At 38.2% G+C, this 17,504-nt stretch overlaps 1 protein-coding gene across 3 annotated transcripts in view; it reads right to left on the bottom strand.

Annotated features, from left to right (window-relative positions):
* COL25A1 (collagen type XXV alpha 1 chain) overlaps nucleotides 1-17,504 on the bottom strand; it is a 302,634-nt gene continuing 285,130 nt past the window's right edge. For all 3 annotated transcript variants that reach the window (XM_063423866.1, XM_063423864.1, XM_063423865.1), the window contains 5 exons: nucleotides 16,747-16,800; nucleotides 15,572-15,598; nucleotides 14,795-14,848; nucleotides 9,044-9,130; nucleotides 1-5,990 (listed from right to left, as the gene is read on the bottom strand). In XM_063423866.1, coding sequence (XP_063279936.1) covers nucleotides 5,757-5,990; nucleotides 9,044-9,130; nucleotides 14,795-14,848; nucleotides 15,572-15,598; nucleotides 16,747-16,800 — 456 coding nt within the window. In that variant the 3' untranslated portion in view covers nucleotides 1-5,756. The remainder of the gene's footprint in view (nucleotides 5,991-9,043; nucleotides 9,131-14,794; nucleotides 14,849-15,571; nucleotides 15,599-16,746; nucleotides 16,801-17,504) is intronic.

The raw sequence follows: 17,504 nt of genomic DNA, 5'->3' as shown, positions 1-17,504 counted from the left end.
TTGAACTGAAAAAACAAAGAGAAATTTTAATAATAAAAACAAAAGCATGCTGTTTGATCGAGTTCAATTAAGTCAAGACCAGTGGCCACAAGAAAGTGGTAAATAATAACAAACTAAAATGTGTGATTAAAACCTTGCAGTTCTTTACACTACTCATCAAAAGAGGTCTTGTGACATATGTACAGTGCTAAGACACTCAAAATATTCCTAGTATTGATAATATGATGCTGATCCACATATGTCCCCCCCCAAGCATTGACATCCTTGCCAAATTACTTTGTATTTTTATCTCTTCTACTTCATTTATGAGACCATTTGCAATACAAAAATAACGGCACATACAGATGAACTTAAAAAAGTAAAAAATACAAATAAAAATATATAATATTTTCCAAAGGAAAAAGTCAGATACATACATCTTAGCAACATCTTTAAAGTTGTGTGATATTTTCCCAAACATGTACAATAATATAAGAATATCCACATATATGTTAACAATATGTAAAACATTCTTCCACCAACCCAACTCTCCATAATACTTCAGAGAAGTGTGCAAGTACCAATGGGATCTGGGAAATTCATACAATTTCTTTTTTAAATAGAAACAAGTAAAACACTAACGGTCCCAGGTTAAGTTAAGGCCCCCTGCTTTCAAAGAAAATTCAATTTCCAAGCAGCATTGATAATTGGATGCATTTAAAAACAAAATGAAACAAAAACAACACTCCAAATCCCTTTTAAAATACAAACTCCTCTCGTTCTGTAGAGTATCTTTTTCAGAAATGATGGTGGCAGGCACTTGTTACTAACTGCATTTAATGAATCCAACCACCACATAAAATACTTCAATAACAGAGGGTGCAAGAAAACCTTCATTTGTACATTACAGCAACATTGACATCCATAAAAACAAATTGCAGAAAAGAAAAAAATCCCCTAGAATGCAGGAAAAAAATCCCAAAACGCAACAGTGTTAGTTTTAATTCCAGTCACTGAAATAGAATTTTTGCAACGACTACAAATTAGACTTCCTTTTGACTTTGCAGATATGTTTTGTGTGAGTCTTTAGTGTGAAAATTTAGGGAATTCATTAGGTAAAATACAGAGATTTAAAAATGTAATTTAAGATGGTCAAGCAGCAGAGATCAGGAAATTTGAAGGGCAGGGTCAACTTCTGCATGCCTTGAACCTCTTCATCACTTTCAATAAACAGGGTGTCAGTATCTCTGCAATTCTCGCTGAAGTAGTCCAGATTTAGGCAAAACCCCACAGCTGAGGGTGGAATTATTCCCCTTGTTACAAAGCACACCACCTGGGTCTCTCCTCCTGCATGTCTCAAAGAGCTTTGCAAGGAGAGGATGCATCTCTGTCCCCTGGTCCTTGCTGGGTTTGGGAAGGCACAGCCAGGGGAGCCTTGCACAGGTTTACGATCCCATTTCTGGGGTGGTCAGTGGGACAACTGTCTCCACACCCCATGGGGATCTAGGAACCCAGCCATATGCCCTGGCACACCCCCAGCCTTATAAGCACCAACCTCCCACGAGGACCAAAGGTCTGCTGGTGTCATTTGGGGTTGCTTTGTCTCGCTGGTGGCATAACCATGTCACTGGTGATCACACGCACCCCCATCCACGGGTGCCATCCCATTGGAGCCAATGCTAACTTCCCACACTGTACATCAATCTTAAGAATTATTCTTTTTCCAACTCTATACTTCACACATGTGCAGATATATGGATTTGATCATTCTGAAACTCACTCATACTAATTACAACACAGACTATAAGAACGGCTGGATGAAGAGTATCATTCTGCTTTTCTACACTATCAGAATATGGCACCACGACCAGCAATAAATAAAGATAAATCAAAAATACATTGTATCACTGCTCTGTGATTTAACATCTCATGCTTTATCTCAGGGAAAAAAATTGTTGTCCAAAGTATCCTGCAAGAAAGCTTTCTCATAGTTAGCCTATGACTATGAAGACAAGGACCATGTATGTCAGACGTATTCCATACAGTGCTTAAAAGATTTGTGGCCTCTGTAGCAGGACTTCTGCACTATGTGGCTTTAATGCACTAGAGTAACAGATAATTACAAAACTTCATATGAAACAAATACTGAAAACTCTCAAAGAAACAAGGATTAATCATACCTGAAAAAGTCAGGGATATAAAAACTGTGTACCACTACACATTTCTACAACTGAAAAGACTGGTAGAGGAACTACTGTTCCTGTCACAAACTAAACAAAACAAATCATACCTATCTGGAAAGCTGACACTTAAAGATACAACACACTGGCAGTTCAAACTGTAGCTTTGCCATCAAAAGGAAAAAGATATACTAGCACCAGAAATAGTTGCTTCTTGAACAAAATAAACATGTTGCAAGTCTTCACAGGGTGCTTTTCTTGATGAAATACTAAATCAAGTTTTTTTTTCTTGTGACCATGCAACTTTTCTAGATTTGGTTAAGTTCATTTCAATTCAATCTGATATGCAAATATTAATGCCAAATCTAGGTATATAGTTAAACCTTTCAAATTAATTGTTTATCTACTGCTCACTCATGGTCATTTAAAAGGAACGAACACTTCTTGATATTGAACAACACAAAGACTAAAAAAGCCAAGTAAGATAATTTGGAAAAAAAAGAAATATTCCTACCTGCTGGAAATTTAATAAAGAAATTAATTTACATGACAGAAAAGAAAGCAAATGAAGGTACTTAAGTGTTTCTTCAGTAGGGTCTCAGTGTCAGAGAGTTAAAGACGAATTGAGTTTTGATTAAATTTAACAGTATTGCCTGTAATTATTTCCTGAATGACAAAACCATGGCTCCAAGCTCTGCTAGCTTTACTGGTGCATATAGAAATGGATGATAGGAGGGCAGTTAAAAAATATAGGTACACAAATTTAAAATAAGAAAAAGAAAGTGCTTATGACATTATTTGTCTTGTTGCTATTCCTTAAATGAGTTGTGTTTGTGGACAGTCTCAATATGGAGTTGCTAAATCACCTAGCCAGATAATAAACATCTTACTTGATTTTGCATGTAAATACTCTGAATTGAGTGGTAAAAACACGTATGTATTCAGTGTATAGTGTCAGGTTTTTGTCTTTTATTAGTAAGATACTACTAATCGGAGGCCACTAAATTGACTTTTCGCTTTAAAAATCTGGGTTTTCCTCAATGAAAACCTGTGTTTGACTGCAATATACCAAAATGACAATAAAGATTCATCAAAGAGAAACCTTCCATTATAGTAGCATTTCCATTGATCTGAGATCATGAAGCAATAGAAAAAGTGTGACCCCATCTTCACATGATTTAGAAACGATGGAGCACGGAAAAATGTGTGTTCCAAGAAGGGCATAAGGTGCCTTCATGTGAATGGAGATAAGCTGTCTTCTTCAACTTTAGTTCTGGTCTACATATGAAAGACAACTCTCCAAAAATCACTAAAAACGTTAGGGATGATCCTGCTATATACATTAGGAACAGAAGTGATATAAAAAGAATTTCCATCTACCGAATACGGCACCATTTCTCATAAATTAATCTCTCAAACTAACTTCAGTGCACCATATGAAGACTCAAAGTTGTAAAAAATACCTCGTGGCAAAACTACAAATGTGCACAAATTACGTATTTCTAGCAATGAAAAAAAAGCGGAGAAGGAAAAGTTTCTCTAGAAAGCCATCTGAACAGAGAGAAAAATCAACACATTTAACAGTGGAGCATGGTGACAAGCGTGCAGTGATAATCACAGAGAACTGTTTCTCCCCAATGTTTTTTGAGCAATAGTGTCCACTAAAATCACCATAACAACACAGAAGGAACAAGGTGAATACATCATTCTGTGAAACACAAAAATAAATCTTTCTTTTCTAGACTTAAAGGCTTCAAAGACTCTGAAATAAAAACTGTTAATACTGAAACAAGATGAATATGTGGCTTGAAAGTATTTTCTTCAATGCCGTCATCACAAATGTAGAATAGATTATCAAAATGCATTCTTTATGGCAACAGTAACAGGAAAAGGAAACAAAACAAACCATTGCTTCCAAAATCCTGTAGCGAAGTTCAGCTAGTTATGTGTAATTTAAAGTGAATAACCTGAAAACCACACCATGATAGGTCAGTTTCATTGCTGTCCTCCTCTGGAGGACAACCTGATTCATCCCCACTTCAAGAGTGCTTTCACCTCCAGCAGTCCCAAAATACAATATGCAGAGTATATACACTCTGTCCATCTTCGAGTGAGGTTGAGAAGCTTCTGGTCTCAGATGGTGTCTGCCATGAAATGATCCCCACAGCACCTCTGGAACCTCTTCAAACAACCCACAAAGAAGTCTGGATTCTTCTTCAACATTCTGCCCCTCTTGATTAAGGACTCGACAGGGCCTACCGTGAATGTCTTCACCACCGTGAGCAGTGCAAGGCAAAACTGATGCTGATCAACAGGCAGGACCCTCCTTGATCAAAGGGGCCAAGTATCCCGCAAGACTGGAATCCACCTGCAGCTGGAATGCTATCCCCCAAAAATTCAAGGCCTCTTTTTATGCTCCTCTGGTTTATCTCTTTTTAGCAATGAGCCATGGTGTGACCCCCTTGAGATGACAAAAGGAAATGACTCAGAAGCTGGAATCAAAGGTCACTGTGCACAACCACTCACGACCACACAGCAAGCAGGTGTGGCACACAAACTCATGCTTTTAGTTCATATGAGCAGATGTGGTGTCATGAATCAGTGATGCGTTTAAGATGGAGATGGAAGCCAAGTCAGTAAACTCCAACAGCAGCTGGTACAGTACATTTCATAGCATTTTGCTCTTATTTGGTCATAATTTCTTGTAAACTAATTCATGGCACTCATTGTCCATGCACATCCACAAGCCAAAACGTAAGAATTTACAGAAATATTAATTTCTATTATTGATCATTGTTTTGAGATTGATCACTCTCATTAGAGAGACAATCTTTGCAGGTTTATCCTGCAGTTATTGTATCATCTAACTACAGATGTAGGTGAAAAAAAGATGTATGTATGGACTACTGCAAACAAGTAGAAGCTGCTACATGTAAACGTATCTCAGACTTGTAAAATCAAATTTTCAGTTCTCAACTATAAATAAAAAAAGTGGAGCACTATATACACAACTTCATGCTTGGTTAGATTCATCACTGCAGAGACAAAAAGAGATAGATTAATCAAATTAGTAAGGTATTTCAGACATCTATTACTTGTACATAGAGTTACTTATACAGAGTTGCTAATATGGATAGTTATTTCCTCAGCACCAACTATTCTTCAGAGATAATGCACCTGGGATTTCACTTATGCTTAATATTTTCTGATATATTATACGCCAGTATCCCTCCAACTATATTATTCTGAAGGCCATGTTTTTAAATCAAGCACTCTCTAGGTTAAATCCTCACTAAAATAATGTCCCCAGTCAATATTGCCATAAAACACAAAACCAAGGGGATTTACTGAGGAATAGAAAAGTAAGACAAAAAAAAAGGTGAGGATACATCGTCCTTCTCAGTACCCCAGAAAACCAATATAATAATAGATGGACAGAAATACTTGACAAAAATGCCCCATCCATGAGCTTTTATAATGAATAGGAAACACTGATCATCTCCAGAAACCAAAGGATGTGTGAGTCTCCACACAAAAGAAGAAAAGTCTTGGATTTTCCAGGAAACTAACACCAACTATTTCTACAGTACTGCTGCCTCAATGAATTATTCTACATAAATTACAACGTATGACCTGAACTACTGTCATGCAGAGTCTGATCTTGCATTGCTGGATATGTCTGTCTAGGGGGCTCTGAGGTGTATCTTGATACTGCTCAGTACGATTGTGACAGGCATTTCTGTGTGCTAAGGACATACTGCTCCTGAAAAGAAAAGTCTCTGCCCATCCTACCTTTTGCCAACAGCCAGGCATGGGTAATCCATCAGGACCCTGTTTCAAGAGGAGTAAAAGAAAAAAAAAAAAAGAAAAGAAAAGAAAAGAAAAGAAAAGAAAAGAAAAGAAAAGAAAAGAAAAGAAAAGAAAAGAAAAGAAAAGAAAAGAAAAGAAAAGAAAAGAAAAGAAAAGAAAAGAAAAGAAAAGAAAAGAAAAGAAAAGAAAAGAAAAGAAAAGAAAAGAAAAGAAAAGAAAAGAAAAGAAAAGAAAAGAAAAGAAAAGAAAAGAAAAGAAAAGAAAAAGCATAAGTAAGTTTGACAGAACAGATATTTCATCAATGTCTGTTAGAACCGCTGAAGCAGTTTTGACTTTCTATCTAAAAAGTAGCTACCAGTTAACTTCTTTCCTTTCTTATTCTCAAAGTGAAAGAAAAGCCAAAGGTGAGAAGGTTTACACTGTAAACACATACATGCACTTCTCTGCTAGAAAGATTTGTTTTTCTCTAAATCATTGGAACTTCTTCATCAGTTTCTTATTGCTGCTAGAGCTCAGGCTACATGCTATTTTAAATATAATCTGTTTTATTCACAGATTATTATAATCTGTAGCTAAGTGTACAAGATCAGTGAGAAAAAAGTACTATCACTTTTATCTGGAGAGTATTATGTTTTATGGGTCCCCATACAAAAGTCACCCTGTGATAAGACAGCAAGACTCAAATGGGAGTAGGATCTTTTCTTTTCACTTTCAGTATCAGTTTTTGAATGAAGAAGTGAAATCTTAAGGCCTGAACATGCCTTGAGTGCCACAGTGGAAGAAAACATCTGCAGTGGGAGCAGGGCAGTACAGCACCCTGATTATGTCAGTGCTTGGACAATATGGCCATCTAATTTCTTCTCATGTTAGTGAGAGTTGCTCCTTTTCTTTTCTCTTGCTATCCTACCTTCATGTATCTCCATGCATCCAGTAAGATCAGGGCCAGCTTTTGACCAGAGTCATACTGGTTTCCATGGATGTAATTCCAATTTACATGGCTGTCCAGGGTTTATTCAGGGAGTTATATGTTCAGAATTAGGAGCACATACAATGTAACTAGACTATGCATAAGCAGAAAAAAATCAGGCCTTTACATTTCATAGAATTTAGAATACCAATACTTAATGTTAACCTACGTGTGAAGATAATGGTTAATACAGATTCTTGAATATACTTGCATGTGGTTTGATGTGAATGACTTGCTGACTAAACAGCAGACAGTGCTGCGTGCTAGACAACTTATTCTAACAATTAGCTATGAACAGAATATTTTTTATCCATCAATGATTGTTAGTGAATCTTCAGATACAAATGATAATACAGAGACAGAGAAATGTTTTTAAATTACAAAAGCATGCTTGATTATCCCCAACAAATTATGAGATATGGTTACCATTAACTGGAAGCAAACAGTATGGACTATGGAATAATCTTAATGGACTATGTATTTACAATTAAAAAGCAATTGACTTCAAATTAGAAGTGCTATAGTCAAAATAAAACTTACTTAATTTAACATTCATTTCAGAGAACCGTGCTTAACCACCAAACAATAGCAGAACATGCAGATCAAATTTTACTGTGAACAATTAAAAAGAAAATCCTCTTTGTCTATTTAGGAAATGTGTATCTACTATGCATTTGGGGTTTTCTTTCTTAAATGGAAGTGTTCAACTTACTTCACCACTAAATAAAAATCACTGTTGCCAGATTGGTACAAGGGAGAAGGTCAAGAAGTAGCATTTTAGTATAGGTGGGAACTTGAATTCATGCTAGCATAGGGTGGGGAGTGGTGTGTGTATTCCAGGAAGGTAAGTTCCAAGGGTAAGACCATTAAATTGAAGACATTAAATAACAAAGACAGTGAGGGTTTGGGCTGCAGACCGTTATATTCTTAGAAACATCAGGTAAGCTTTTATTTCCAGATGTGTTTGAATATTCTGATGAACAGGCCAGACACCACAAACATTACTTGTGGATGGTCTGGAAGCCAAGCTCCAGCGTGGCTAACCAGAAACCTTGATTTTTAGAAACAGCATTTACATCCTTCTGTTTGTGACTCTCATTTGGGCCAAACTGTGAAAACATGCCCCTAAGATGGCATGGATTTGGAAGGAAGACCAAGGTGCAGAGTAGCTATGGGACAGGCCAGGATGTGGAAGTGAGCAGTGCAGACAGAAGTCATCAGACTTGATTAGAGGTGAAGGTTGTGTTGGATTTCTACTTGGGTTCAGGGTCAGTAAGGCAATGGGTATTTTGCAAGGAAAGTAACAAACCAACGATTCTCAGGAAAAATGTAGGAAGGACACAAACTTATAAATTGATATGGGATGTGGGAGCAAATTGCTGAGAGTTAAGCTTAAGGTGTCAACAAAAATGTGTGTTCTCTCATTGCAGTTATGATCACTTGAAGCAGCTGGTTTGATCGTGCACATGCATGTGTTATGTGAAAAATTAAAGTCAGCTCAGAAAAACATTACTTTACACTGAGAATGGCTCGACTGCAAACAAAGGAACTGCATGCAGGGTTGGTAGGAAAGAGAAATACTGTACCAATTGGCAAGGGGCATCCAGCCCATCCAGGCCAGGCTGGCCTGGCTCCCCTTTTTCCCCCTTAATTCCACGGAATCCCTGTTTGTAAAGATTAACTTGCAATGTTACTGTCAAGGAAATGCCTTCAGTATTGACTTAAATGGAGTAGAAAAAAAAAAAAAGCAAAAACAGAGAGGCAAGATGAACAAGCTAACTGCTTATGGTTTAAACCTGTGGAGCACTGATTCTGACACATTCCAAATTTGGTTCGTTTCCAATGTATTTGCAGAAAAAATGAAAAAAAAAAAAAAAATCAACCCACCATCAAAACCTCACAACTTAGCCTGAAGGTCATAAGTCTGGTGCTTTAAACCAAATTAGGAGGTTTACAAATAAAGTCTGCTCCAGAAGTTGCACTTGAGCTGAAGCTGTGTTAACAAAACAGGTTACACAGTAGCTGGTGCTTGTTCCTCTCCCCTCATTTCTTATTCCATCAGTTTACAGCAGGATGACTGATCTTCCAATACACAAGTGAGACGTACCAATGGGCAAGGTGCATCTAATCCAGGAGCACCCTGTTCTCCTTTCTCCCCTTTAGGCCCTTTTTTGCCTTTCTTTCCCTTTTCCCCCTGTGGATACAATGGTTTGGATAAAACAAGTTTCATTCTTTTGGAAAAAAAAAAAAAGAAGGAAAGATTGGGTTTAAAGGTTTGGGTTTTTTCTTTTTAAGCCAATGGAGAGCTGAAAGGACACTTACCACTGTGTTCTGGTTTGGATGGTGCATTATGTGGAAAAATAAATTATATGATCACAAACAAGAACTGCAATCAGTCTCTATTAGTTTGTGTTGGTATCTCATCTCAGTATTATGAATGTTTTGAAACCTAGAACAAGGCTTGAAATCATTGATTTATTGAGACAGAGGCAAATCTGCAAATCCCCCAATCTGCAGTCTAAAATAAGAGGTCTCCTATTTTGATATGTACTGGCACTGAAGGGTGTATGCTCACTATGCTGAACTTGTCAGCCTCCCAGAGGGTTTGCCACTAGTCAGAAGTAACTTTGGCAGACGAGAATCCATCAGCAGAGTCTTTTGATAAAAGACCTGTGGCACAGATGCTTCACAGGGTTGACTGACTGAATTCCATCAGCTTCCAGGGTGTCACATCAAGGGTGAACCTGACTGGGAGCATCCTTTGCTAACTGACCCTTTGCACTCTGGTGAGAGTTTGGAACAAATCCTGTTCTCTGTGGTGTCCATAGAAACCCACAGATATCACTGAGGGTGCACTGCTGTCACTCCAAATACAACATGACCATTTCAAACCCTGTTACAGGAATCAAAACACTCGAACTGCTTGATGGAGAGGTGCTATAACACTTCCAACAATTTCATATTGTCTTGGTATCATAAAGCAATCAGAAGTGATAATTAGGTTATCTATTTAAGCATTTCAGCATTCAAATATTCTCTCTGCTGCCGGTAACATTGCATCTATTTGTTTTACCAGAATTCAGTCCTTCGATTTCCCACTGAGTTTTCTTTTCAAATGCAAAACTTCCAATGTTTTAATTCTCATGGAAATTAGTTGATTCTCCTCAACAAAGCTACCTGCAAAGATACCTCACCTTCAAGCAGTATCAGATGTTTAGAGAGTTCATTTTATAATTGATTTCACACCAGTTGATCACAATGGTAAATGAGTTTCAGGTTGCTCTCAATTTCACAAAAATCAAAAAGGGATCACTTAAAAAAAATTAACAAATTGGACTAGGATTGTAAAAAATGGGATAGGAAGGATGAGTAAATCAGGATATCACAAAGAAATGGGAAAAATAGTCATAGGAAAATTAGTATAACATTGGAGAACCAGCAAGTGAGATTGTGGCTATTGGGAGGATTTAATTTGTGAGGAAAAGGGTAAAAAAGACAGAGGAATTGTAAGGAATGAGGGTAGAAGGAGAAGGAAGGAATGCCCCTTTGGAAAGACAGATGGATTTTGGTGAAGCAGATTAAATAGATATTCAACTTGTTCCACACCAGTACAGAAAGACTTAATCCATTAACAATAGAGAAAAATAATTTTTACACATAAAAAAGTGTATATAAATAGTATTATAAAAAGGAAGGAAAGTACACTAGTCATTTAATATAACAGCATACTTGACACATTCAAATGAAACAAAATGTTCCATGAGCAAAACATACTGCACCCATGTCATGATAGAAGCAAAGTTACTTGTCTATCTTTTCTGTGTGCCAAAAGGTCACAGGATAATATCTGGAAAAACAGCAACCCAAACATCACCAGTCCTTACCAAATAATAAGATTGTCATGTAAAAAAATCCTCACAAGACAAGAACCATAAATTGGCTACATTTCCATCTTAAACCTACAAAGATGACAACGCAGCAGAGAAATGCAACAGCTTAGGGTCAAATTTCGTGCTATTTGTGCTCAATGGAGCACCAATATATTTGCAATGAGTGTATGCAAGCACAAAGCATACTCCAAAAAGGATTCCAAAAGTGAACAGTACAGTTTGGATTCTGACTCTTTCACATCGCTAGGATTTTTATTTCTTTAACTTCTTGTTTTACGAGCCAGCTGGTAAGTATTTTCATCTTCCAGTTTTGCAGGTAGATCTATGATCTTATCCAAACCAATGCACCAGTCATCTGTGTAGAAAACATCTGAATTTCCTGGTTAGTTTACTACTTTTTCCACAGACTGAGTTCATTCTTCTTAGTGTTTGATCTTTACTCCTTATCCTGAACTACAGAAACCCACAGGAGTTATGGGGATTCTACATCTGATGAGGATTAAAAAAAAAATTCCTTTCTGTCCTTCCTCAGTGCCTAGAGAAATAAAAAAATTGTGGCACTTCTGCAACATCACTATGGTTGGAACAATCTGCAATCCTCACATGCACAGATTTTCATCTATGCAGAGTGTAGGGGAAAAGGATTATGCTTTTTCATCCTCTGTTCAAACTCCTCTGTCAAAATTAATAACAGTCACAGCTGTGCATCTGGGACCAGGGACCACATTCGTCCCTTCACCACAACACAATCTCTAACTTTTGTTAAAGCTTATTCATTTTTGAAAGAATTTTTTTTTCTGTTCACACGACTTGAAAATATGAGCCTGTTTTGTGATGCTCCTGGACTATAATTTTATATGAGTAATTACAGCTGGAACATTTTTTAAAATATGTTTACACCCATGTCAAGAAGATGTAATGCAAACACTGACTTGCTCTCACTGTAGCAGAACTACTGATGGGCTAAAATACAGATTAGTGGTCTAGGCCTCACCTCAAACTTAAGAAGTAAAGATTTATTCCCCGCATGTCTATGAAAAAAGTGTTACTAGTTCTCTTTAGAATGTTCATAATGATAAGTATTTTTGCAGTGAAATTTGACTTCCTTAACTAGAAACTCACTAATCTCAATCTGCTTGATGTCAGACCAATAGCCAATAGGAATACTTAAAAAATCAGGAAATCATAAGGTAGATGGTCAACTTGTTCATCTGTTATTACAGAAATTGTTTATCTGTTGAAATGGGTGCTGTTACATCAGTTTGGCCATAGATAATTAGTAATTTACAAATGGAAAGCCACGAACACAGAGGACTTATTATAATAAGAACTTGGATTAATTGCATTACATTGTATCTTTTGAGAGTCAGCTTTCTATTTGGAAAAGGAACTATTGATGCAGCTGAAGTAATTTGGGTGAAATAAGTTTGCTTGCATGATTTAAATATTCCCTTTTTTATGGGAAAAATGTGTTTAAACTGTGCAATGGAAGCATCTTCCACAGAGGTCTCAGCTATATCTTCCCTGACTCTTCACTGGGAAAGGCCTTCCTTCACCTCCTAGTTTTCCTTAAATACTCTGGAAATTTTTAAGGCAGGTATTTGATCTCCATTTTTGCCCTACAGACTTCCTGTCAATCCTCTTTCTAGAAGTCCACAAAACTGTATTTTTTGAGACATGTATCAGAGTTGCGAACTACTTTATCCCATGCATTCTTCTCAGGAAATGGGGTTTGCCTTCCCACGAATTTTTAGGAACCAGAGTTCCTAGGAGATGTGTCCTGCAGCCCAAGAGAACAAGTCTCCACAGGCAGCCTAAATCACAACTCCGAAAAGAGTGTAGCTGTGCCACACACCACTCCCACATACAATTCCCTCACTCTCTTGCAACTGAACATCCTATATTTGACTTATCTTATCAGTCCCTGGGAAACACAGACTAATATCTAAAAGCAGCACATTAGATTCTGGAACATTAAAACATTTTACATCCTGAGTGCTGAATCTCATCTGTTCTATTTTCACATTATAGCTGCATAAGCAAACTTTTTACCAGCTTTCCATCTTTTCTTCCAGAAACCTTCTGGACCTCTGGTGGCTGAAATTTGCCTGCTTATCTGCTCTAGCTGGACATTGCTAGACTCAGAAAGTCTGGCTGAATGGGAGTTCTGGAGGTTGCCTAAGATTCCCATTGTGAGCAGGATGATGACCCTAGGGCAGGTCAGACCAGACCAGGTTCTGCAGTGCTCCTTGGGCAGTGGTTCAGCCTCCTCCCTGCACTCACTGTCCCAGTGCTGTGCTGTCCTCCTCGTGAACAATTGCTCTGAACCTCTCAAGAGCAGCTTGTGGTCCTGCATTTCCCCATTTGCCATTACCCAGAGGAGTTTTGCTCTATCATCTTTTAATCTCCCCTTTCAAGTAGTTTGGCCTCTACATTATCAGACTAAGTCAGTCCACCTCCTCCAACCTCTGCTACCTGCTGTGCTTACCCCAGAGCCCTGCCAGCTTGGTAACCTTCTTACTCTCCCATTTTTTCTTGAGCTGTGAGGCTCAAAAGACCATCTGCATTATTCAAGAAACCTCACTGGAATAGATAGAGGCATCGTTACTCTTTTTATTATCTAGACACAACCCTTCAATGTATCCCAGGGTGAGAGCACACTGTTAACTTATTCAATTTGGCACTTGCTGTAACTCCCACATAGCACAAAGAGCATTTTGACCATCACCTCTCTGAGCTGGCAGCTATCTGCTACACCTCTCGACTGATAGCTGCTCTCAAGGAGAAAAGCTGTTCACTCATGGCAGACAGACCAGTACTCGGACAGCAAGCAAGGGCTCACCATTCATTGTGATTACTCTGCCAGGTCAAACACTGCCTTTATAATATTCATGGAGCACCTGCTTAAACAACTGCTGTTCTGCAAAATCAGTACCTTACCAGTGATCTCTGAGCTCAAAAGAAAGAGCAATATACCAAGAGACAAAAGGGAAGGATGAATTTCATCATACCCTTTTCAATGCATTCTTGGGAATTGTTGTATTTCATAACACCCTTTTCAGTGCATTCTTGGCAAGTGTTTTGCATAACCATGTTAAGAAATGGAGATGAATTCCAACACCCATGGTGACTTACTAGCCCTGCTTCTTCTTTAGGACACCATAATAAAAATTAATCTAGCCTAACCCTGCTTATGTCAGCTTGACAAAAACATTTGTCTGACCTAGAAAAATCATCTGCTGCATGTATGGACTTCTACATTAAGTGGCTTGGTGCGAGTTCTAATTCAGCAATTTTAGCAACTGGGATTTCTGTTGGATAGAAATGGCAAAGGCTTGCTCATGAAGTTTCTCTATACACATTAAGTCCTGCATTTTTACTAAACAGATTTCCAAGTCACTGTGTCTGGACACTGAAAATAAAGTCAGGCTGTTTCTGCTAACTTCACAGTTTAGCTGGTTTACCCGAATGGTAGAGCACATGATTCAATTTCAATCCACAAGTATCACAAAGTCCTTAATTGCAAATAAAATGTTGCCAAAAATATATATTCCGACAGTTCCTGTCTTGGTCACTTGGTGTGGGACAGGTAGCATGTACAGGCACGCATGTACAGGACAAACCATTACTCTGCAAATTCTGACAGGGAACAGAGCTGGGCTCTTCAGTACAAAATCAGTACCACAATGACTAATGTCTGCATTAAATATTTCAGGACTTTCAACATGTGCAAGACAGATTGGAGAAAGTGAGCCTAAAAAAAAAAAGCTGTGCTTTGGGACATGTTGATATTTCCGGTCCTGTACATACATTTTTTGTGGTTTTTCATGGCTTTGCTCTAGCATGTATCTGTGACTTGTCTTTTGGCACACAGTAAAAGAAAAGTTCTAGCGGGACAATTTAGAGCATAAAGACAGCAGAACTGATTAGCTGAGGCATCAAGCAACAGTCAGTAACACTGTGGTCACCTTTTCTCCCTTTTCTCCTATATCACCCTTTTCTCCTCGAGGACCAGGGAAACCCTATAAAAACAAAATGAACAAAGACGGGTTGACTTTTATTAACATGCAGATTAAGTTTTCAAATACTCTTGGAAAACTTAGATGATTTCATGCTCTGTACCTATATGTGCGTTATGTGTGGACACATGCACAGACACACAAACAAGCCACAGAGTTTGGTAGAGACATTTTGGCAGCTACAGAAAGAAATCATACCATTCAAACCAGCAATCATCCAGGCTATATAGTATATGTGCATGATGAAAAAGACTCCTCCAAGTTAGCGGTTTCAGTGTAGAACTACAGAAAAAGACTTCCAGTAAGTCTTTTTAGCATGCCAAGGAAAAAGCCTATGTTTTGAAACACATCCCTTACAGGCTACGGAATTATTCTCTTTAATTAGAGTAAATCTAGTTAACTAAGTGCTAAGTGACTCCTTGTTTTTCTACAAATGAGTCATCTGAATATTTTCTTAGCAAGCATATTTTCAGCCTACTGACATCCAAAGGACCAAGTACTTGTATTACTATGCACTAGTATCTGGTGGTGTCTGTCGATAAGGGCTGTACATTGCACAATCTTTGTCCTCTTTGCCACACAGAAAGAGCCAGCGCAGCATTCAGCACACTCTCTGCAGGTACTGCATGCACACTGAAGAGCAGCAGAGGTGTTGTGCTCCACAAGGGATTTCTTGGCAGACTCTTACCAACCCCTGAGAGTGCCGTGGTCACACACATTACTTACATCAAGGCCAGGCTCGCCGTCCTTGCCCTGCCAAAGAACCACAGGAACTGCATTAGCTTCCCTCAGACAAGGGCACTGCTGCCCATGTTTAACACTTCCATGAACTGATAACCTGGCTGCAAAATTTTGCTTGACTGTAAATTCTTGTTTGCAGGCAGATTCCAGGAGCAAGCTAAAAATACAGGAAAAACCTCTAAAATTTTATTTTTAGTTCACAGGAGTGGGAAACAGAGATAGGACTCTTTTTTTAAATGTAACTCACAAAAGTGACCCTGACATAAAAAAGCGGGGCAAGTTAATTTAGCAGTCCATGGAGCCTGAAAACTGTCTCCAGTCACTGACTCCTGATCCAATTAAATGAATCCAATTAAACCACAGGTCTGTATTCCAGCTTAAATTAATTAATCAAACAGATTAGACTGGAGAGGGTATGGAAACACTAAAAGCCTCCTGGAAAGGCTGGTTGTGCCTGGCCAGACACATTTACATGATTTTCCTTGTGTCTAAGGACAGAACAGACATGTGTATATGTACACACCTGATCCAACACCCGATCCAGTCATTAGCAGTGTAAACAGGGAAAGTCAACTGACTTTACTGGGGGTATCCTTGTCAGACCAAAGAAAGATCCCCCTCATATTTTAGAAACAGGTAACATAATTAAAATTACTGATTTAAACCAAATAATTTCTGCCTACAAATGAGCAACAATGAAATTCTCACATTGCTCCTGAGTAGATGGCACAGAAATGAAAGCAAAACAGGTCTCTGAAGTAACAGAAAACCAAAAACATAATGGCGAAGAAACCTTGCAGTATGGAAATCCAAGCAGCTTACTGACATTAAGAAATCCACAGCTTTCCACAGCTCCTCCTGAACTCCTGGCACTCTTACATGGACCCCTGGCAGCTGATGGCCAAAGGCTGCTGAACCAGGAGCACCTGCATTCTGCATCTCCTCTCTCTTGCTGGTTCATGTCAGGTCTGGTTTCTTATGTGCATGGGTAAAAACCAAGAGTGTGATACAGACCATTGACCTTGCACTGTCAGGGTTTATTATCAATCTCTGCCTCTTGCAGGTAATTCTGCTGGTAGGTGAGAATCAGCCATAAAGCACAGGAGGTTTAATCAGGGAGGGATGAAAAGTGCAGTGTGTACAAACTCTGTGCAACTTACAGGCAAGCCGTATGGTCCTCTGGGTCCAGGGTCACCTACAGTTCCCTTCTCACCCTAAGAAAAGATTACAGAACAAGCAAACAAAAACATTGGCTATCTTAGAAATTATCTTTACCAAGTGCTTTAGGTTAAAGTTTATGCATTCCTAAGTATTTTGAGTGGGAAATATCCAAGCTCATTTATTTTTATTAAATGTTTAAGGGGGAAAGAGAAGGCGTGTGTTACTTTCTAGGCAAAATTACTTTTTAGGCATATGATATCACATTCATTTTTAAATTTATTGGTAACTGAAAATACGTTTCAACTGAACATGCAAGAGTGTCAAGTTTAAGCTTTTAACAGCTTAATGTTGCTCCCAGTAAAAATCCAAAGTTGTAAGGAAAACTGAGGATATACAGCATCAAGCTGTATATATACATAGCAGCTGAGATGCAACACAGTGACAGGCAAAAATAACGTGTCAGTCAAAGCTTGATTTAAGTAGGCAATGCTATTAACAGTGACATTGTGAACATTATCCTATGCAGTATGCTGTGTTGCTAAATCCTCTGTTGGATTCTAGATAAGTGATTTAAATACCCTGGTTTATTAAAATCAAAACAACTGTAATAATATGCAAGACAAACAAGTACAGAGATTACTCCAGAAGTCTGATCTCATTCTGCACTAAAATCCATGGAAAAATGACCAGTCTCCAGAGGGGTGCTGCCAAGGTCATTTTGCAAGCTTAATACAGGGTAAACTTTTCCAAATGGAAA

Source organism: Prinia subflava, chromosome Z (assembly GCF_021018805.1).
Source record: "Prinia subflava isolate CZ2003 ecotype Zambia chromosome Z, Cam_Psub_1.2, whole genome shotgun sequence".
Taxonomy (NCBI): domain Eukaryota; kingdom Metazoa; phylum Chordata; class Aves; order Passeriformes; family Cisticolidae; genus Prinia; species Prinia subflava.
The sequence above is the reverse complement of the archived record's forward strand: the minus strand, read 5'-3'. Positions and strand labels throughout refer to the sequence as shown.